Below are 6,000 nucleotides of genomic sequence, written 5' to 3' on the forward strand. Positions count from 1 at the left end.
TCTTCTAATGTCTGATGGTCTCATCACATACTGTAGGGGACCTCTAACTCTAGTTCTTCTAATGTCTGATGGTCTCATCACATACTGTAGGGGGACCTCTAACTCTAGTTCTTCTAATGTCTGATGGTCTCATCACATACTGTAGGGGGTCCTCTAACTCTAGTTCTTCTAATGTCTCATGGTCTCATCACATACTGTAGGGGGACCTCTAACTCTAGTTCTTCTAATGTCTGATGGTCTCATCACATACTGTAGGGGGACCTCTAACTCTAGTTCTTCTAATGTCTGATGGTCTCATCACATACTGTAGGGGGACCTCTAACTCTAGTTGTTCTAATGTCTGATGGTCTCATCACATACTGTAGGACCTCTAACTCTTGTTGTTCTAATGTCTGATGGTCTCATCACATACTGTAGGGGACCTCTAACTCTAGTTATTCTAATGTCTGATGGTCTCATCACATACTGTAGGACCTCTAACTCTTGTTGTTCTAATGTCTGATGGTCTCATCACATACTGTAGGGGACCTCTAACTCTAGTTATTCTAATGTCTGATGGTCTCATCACATACTGTAGGACCTCTAACTCTTGTTGTTCTAATGTCTGATGGTCTCATCACATACTGTAGGGGACCTCTAACTCTAGTACTTCTAATGTCTGATGGTCTCATCACATACTGTAGGGGGACCTCTAACTCTAGTTCTTCTAATGTCTGATGGGTTCATTGTCATGATCATGTAATCAGTCATGTTCACAGTGAGGTCCTATGAGCAAGCTTTACAGTACAGGCTTCCTGACACTCCCTCTAACACTGTCACTATCAACCACCCTGAAGGAAACATGCTACTACAACAGCCAATCTCCTTTCACCTCAGAGCTTCACCCAGGAGACACTCATATCACATAATCATCGTCTTCCTCAGCATATTCATCATCTTCATCGTTATCTTTTTCTTCATCATGATGTTCAGAGTTCTGATTCACCTGGCAGCTCTACCACTCTGGGTGACAGGTATTAAATCACTTACGATGAGAAGCCTAACGATAATACGAATGTCATCAAACTGAATGAAAATATCCTTTCTCTACCTCTCTCCTCTCTCTCTCTCCTTCTCTCCCCTCTTCTCTCTCTCCCTCTCCTCTCTCTCTCCTCTCCTTTCTCTCTCTGTCCACAGGGCAGTTGTTTAGTAGCATGGTTCATCAGAGGCCTGTGGCACTAACAGAAGGTCCTGGAGGAGACGTTCAACTCACCTGCAGCCATACGATCCCTAACTACTACGTGATACTATGGTACAAACAGTCAGCAGGAGACACTGCTATGAAACTCATTGGATATGCAAATTACAAGTCAATAACCATGGAGAAATCATTTGAAAAGCACTTCAATGTGAGTGGAGACGGTGGGAAAGAGGCTTATCTTCATCTAATGAGTCTGAGAGGACCTGAACACAGTGCAGTTTATTACTGTGCAGCCAGCCAACACAGTGATGTAGACTTCCTCCTGTTCTCTTCTAAAACCCTGTCTGATGGTAATATTAGACCACGGCTCAGAACACCTGCATCTGAGGTTTGACTTTGACTCAGTGCCAATGAATAAACACAGATGGATGATGGCATGAGGTGATATCTGTCCTGGTACAGTATACCAGTATTTACAGTTTAGTGTCACCACTCATTAACATACATTATGCAATATTACAATGTCAAATTCCATTGCTCCATTTCTATCTCCCCCCCCCTCTCTATCTCTCTCTCTCTCTCTCTCTCTCTCTCTCTCACTCTCACTGTTCTGATCTGAAGTCAGTACAGTGTATTACTGTTCTGACCTGAAGTCAGTTCAGTGTATTACTGTTCTGATCTGAAGTCAGTCCAGTGTATTACTGTTCTGACCTGAAGTCAACACAGTGATGTAGATCCCCTTCTCTCTTCTCCAAAAGCCCCTTCTGATCCTTTACTCCATATCTGCAGTGTACATCAACACCCAGCACACCTGCTGTCCACCGCTGTAGATGTCTGAGCACATGGAGGAAGTTGATATCAAACCTCGAGACCAAATAATGTGGTTGATGTTGTTGTCTTGAAGAAACGGTTCAGGTATTTCTTCAAATAACATCCTATTTCTAGTGTGATGACTGCAGAATCTATAACACAGATCACATCTAAAGACTAAAAAAGACAAATCCTTTAATGATGTAGATACCGGTATGTTCCACAATACACCTTTAAGTTGAACAGGAGACCTGTAGGTGAACAAGGGATCTGCTTGAATATCAACACAAGTTCTGACGTCAAAGTGATGTCATTTCCTTCCCCTCCGGCAGCTCAGCTCAGCTCCCCTTCTCTATTGACTTATTCTACTCTCTCCCCTATGGGCTCTGGTCTAAAGTAGTGCACTAGAAAGGGAATAGGGTGCCATTTGGGACGCTGACATACACTTGACACTCCCACTAGATGACATGACATCTCTGACTATCTGAAAACCCTTTCTCCTTGTCCATGTGACTCTTCTCTCCAGAACCATCAACATGATCAAGCTTCTCATACATGTAGCAACTCTACCACTATGGGTGACAGGTACTAAATCCCTCATGAAAGATAGATTTACTACTGAAATATATTGCTGTCAATATGCTGAGTATTACTGTATATTTCATATGGTCTGTTTTCATCCACAGGGCTGTCACAAACAGACAAAGTTCACCAGACTCCTACTGCAATACTAACAGGACCTGAAGACAAAGTTAATCTCTCCTGCAGCCACACTGATTCAAATTACTACATGATACTGTGGTACCAACAGTCAGCCCAAAACACTGCTCTGAAACTCATTGGGTATGTGAGATACACCAGTCCAACGGTGGAAGATTCCTTTAAAGGGCGTTTTGATGTCAGTGGAGATGCTGCAGCTAATAAAATGGCGTATCTACATTTTCCCAAAGTGACAGAAGCTGAAGACAGTGCAGTGTATTTCTGTGCTGCTAGTGAAGCACAGTGTTTCACTATACCCTCTCTCCTCTACAAAAACCCTCTCTGATCCTCTCATATAATACTGACTACAGCTCTATACACCTGCACCTGTCTTCAACCACTTCAACAACACTTTGCTATGAACCATTAGATATCAGACAGATGGTAATGATACTGTTATAAGTGGCTAGTTTAGATGGTTTAGGTGCACTTCCTCAGTTCTCCACCAGGATGGAGTGTTTCTCAACACACATTTAGAAGATGCTGTATCGTGGCACTATGTGGGCCCCGGTCAAAGTTAGTGCACTATATAGGGAATAGGGTGTCACTTGGGACACTATGGGTGCCTGGACCAGGGCCGGTGGTATGGGAGGGCCCTACGGGGCCTGAGGCAGGGCCGGTGGTATGGGAGGGCCTTAGAGGGTCTGAGACAGGGAAGGGGGTATGGGAGGGCCCTAGGGGGTCTGAGACATGGCCGGTGGTATGGGAGGGCCCTAGGGGGTCTGGGCCAGGGAATGTGGTATGGGAGGGACCTAGGGAGCCTGGGCCAGGGAATTTGGTGTGGGAGTGCCCTGGGGGCCAGGGAATGTGATATGGGAGGGCCCTCATACTTTCTCTGTCCAGACATGATCAGATACAAGGGCTACATACTGTATTGAGTGAATGAGCATGGGTGAATGAGTGTGTGTGTATATGTGTATGTGAAGTGTCGCAGTATCAGTGTGTGTGGCTGAGTGGTAGAGACCTGATGACGGCTGAGTAGTAGAGACCTGAGGATGGCTGAGTGGTAGAGACCTGAGGATGGCTGAGTGGTAGAGACCTGAGGATGGCTGAGTAGTAGAGACCTGAGGATGGCTGAGTAGTTGAAACCTGAAGATGTCTGAGTGGTAGAGACCTGAGAATGGCTGAGTAGTAGAGACCAGAGGATGGCTGAGTAGTAGAGACCTGAGGATGGCTGAGTGGTAGAGACCTGAGGATGGCTGAGTGGTAGAGACCTGAGGATGGCTGAGTAGTAGAGACCTGAGGATGGCTGAGTGGTAGAGACCTGAGGATGGCTGAGTGGTGGAGACCTGAGGATGGCTGAGTGGTAGAGACCTGAGGATGGCTGAGTGGTGGACACCTGAGGAAGGCTTTGTGGTAGAGACCTGAGGATGGCTGAGTAGTAGAGACCTGAGGATGGCTGAGTGGTAGAGACCTGAGGATGGCTGAGTGGTAGAGACCTGAGGATGGCTGAGTGGTGGACACCTGAGGAAGGCTGAGTGGTAGAGACCTGAGGATGGCTGAGTAGTAGAGACCTGAGGATGGCTGAGTGATAGAGACCTGAGGATTCCTGAGTAATAGAGACCTGAGGATGGCTGACTAGTAGAGAAATGAGGATGGCTGAGTGGTGGAGACCAGAGGATGGCTGAGTGGTAGAGACCTGGGGATGGTTGAGTGGTGGAGACATGAGGATGGCTGAGTGGTAGAGACATGAGGATGGCTGAGTGGTAGAGACCTGAGAATGGCTGGGTAGTAGAGACCAGAGGATGGCTGAGTAGTAGAGACCTGAGGATGGCTGAGTGGTAGAGACCTGGGGATGGCTGAGTGGTAGAGACCTGAGGATGTTTGAGTAGTAGAGACCTGAGGATGGCTGAGTGGTGGAGACCTGAGGATGGCTGAGTAGTAGAGACCTGAGGATGGCTGAGTGGTAGAGACCTGAGGATGGCTGAGTGGTAGAGACCTGAGAATGGCTGAGCGGTAGAGACCTGAGGATGGCTGAGTGGTGGACACCTGAGGAAGGCTGAGTGGTAGAGACCTGAGGATGGCTGAGTAGTAGAGACCTGAGGATGGCTGAGTGGTAGAGACCTGAGGATGGCTGAGTGGTGGACACCTGAGGAAGGCTGAGTGGTAGAGACCTGAGGATGGCTGAGTAGTAGAGACATGAGGATGGCTGAGTGGTGGAGACATGAGGATGGCTGAGTGGTAGAGACCTGAGGACGGCTGAGTGGTAGTGACCTGAGGATGGCTGAGTGGTAGAGACATGAGGACGTCTGAGTGGTTGAGACCTGAGGATGTCTGAGTGGTAGAGACCTGAGAATGGCTGGGAGGTGGGACAAAGGAGGTATCAGAGGCATGCTGAGTGGGAATAGGGGCTTTGCGTAAACTAAAACAATGATAACTATCCTAAAGGACAATATTCAAGGCATTTTGACATTTGAGACAGACATAATGGGAGGCATAAAGCAATCACAGCTGCTAATTGGGAGAGCTGGCTAAGACAACAACGGGTAAGACAACAGTAGCTAATCAGCTAAGACAACAACAACAGGTAAAATGGAGATGAAAGAGCAGAGAGGGTCAGTTAGCTACACACTCGGCCTGAGTTGGAGGCTGGGGCCGACAGATAAACAACAAATAAACAAAATGGAGTACTGTGATTAATGAACAGTCCAGCAGCCATCAGCTATGTAGCCAAGTGATCATAGGGTCCCGTGAACAGCAATAGATGGAACAGGGATGCCACTGGGTAGTTGTTACTACCTAGCAAGCTGGAGACACAGCGTTTAAAGTTAGCAGGACGGGGCTAGTAGAAGCGCCTGCTCCGACGTCTACTACCTAGCAAGCTGGAGACACAGTGTTTAAAGTTAGCAGGACAGGGCTAGTAGAAGCGCCTGCTCCGACGTCTACTACCTAGCAAGCTGGGGACACAGCGTTTAAAGTTAGCAGGACGGGGCTAGTAGAAGCGCCTGCTCCGACGTCTACTACCTAGCAAGCTGGGGACACAGCGTTTAAAGTTAGAAGACTGGGGCTAGTAGAAGCGCCTGGTCCGACGTCTACTACCCAGCAAGCTGGGGACACAGCGTTTAAAGTTAGAAGACTGGGGCTAGTAGAAGCGCCTGCTCTGACGTCTACTACCTAGCAAGCTGGGGACACAGCGTTTAAAGTTAGCAGGCTGGGGCTAGTAGAAGCACCTGCTCCAACGTCTACTACCTAGCAAGCTGGGGACACAGCGTTTAAAGTTAGCAGGCTGGGGCTAGTAGAAGCGCCTGCTC

The 6,000-nt window shown here is 47.6% G+C and overlaps 1 protein-coding gene across 1 annotated transcript; it reads left to right on the forward strand.

The window, feature by feature from the left end:
- The first annotated feature begins 654 nt into the window (after window positions 1-654).
- LOC118944278 lies at window positions 655-1,574 on the forward strand. Its single transcript, XM_036962745.1, has 2 exons — window positions 655-1,013; window positions 1,177-1,574. The coding sequence occupies exons 1-2, from the start codon at window positions 749-751 to the stop codon at window positions 1,572-1,574; spliced, it is 663 nt and encodes a 220-aa protein (XP_036818640.1). The 5' UTR covers window positions 655-748.
- Window positions 1,575-6,000: the final 4,426 nt, after the last annotated feature.

The sequence above is a fragment of the Oncorhynchus mykiss genome, chromosome 25 (assembly GCF_013265735.2).
Source record: "Oncorhynchus mykiss isolate Arlee chromosome 25, USDA_OmykA_1.1, whole genome shotgun sequence".
NCBI lineage: Eukaryota > Metazoa > Chordata > Actinopteri > Salmoniformes > Salmonidae > Oncorhynchus > Oncorhynchus mykiss.

Bases quoted from the DNA above. Each gene is read 5' to 3' on its own strand.
- LOC118944278 (XM_036962745.1), top strand. From the start codon at position 749: ATGTTCACAGTGAGGTCCTATGAGCAAGCTTTACAGTACAGGCTTCCT. The intron at 1,014-1,176 runs GTATTAAATCAC...CTCTGTCCACAG, and splicing joins TCTACCACTCTGGGTGACAG to GGCAGTTGTTTAGTAGCATG.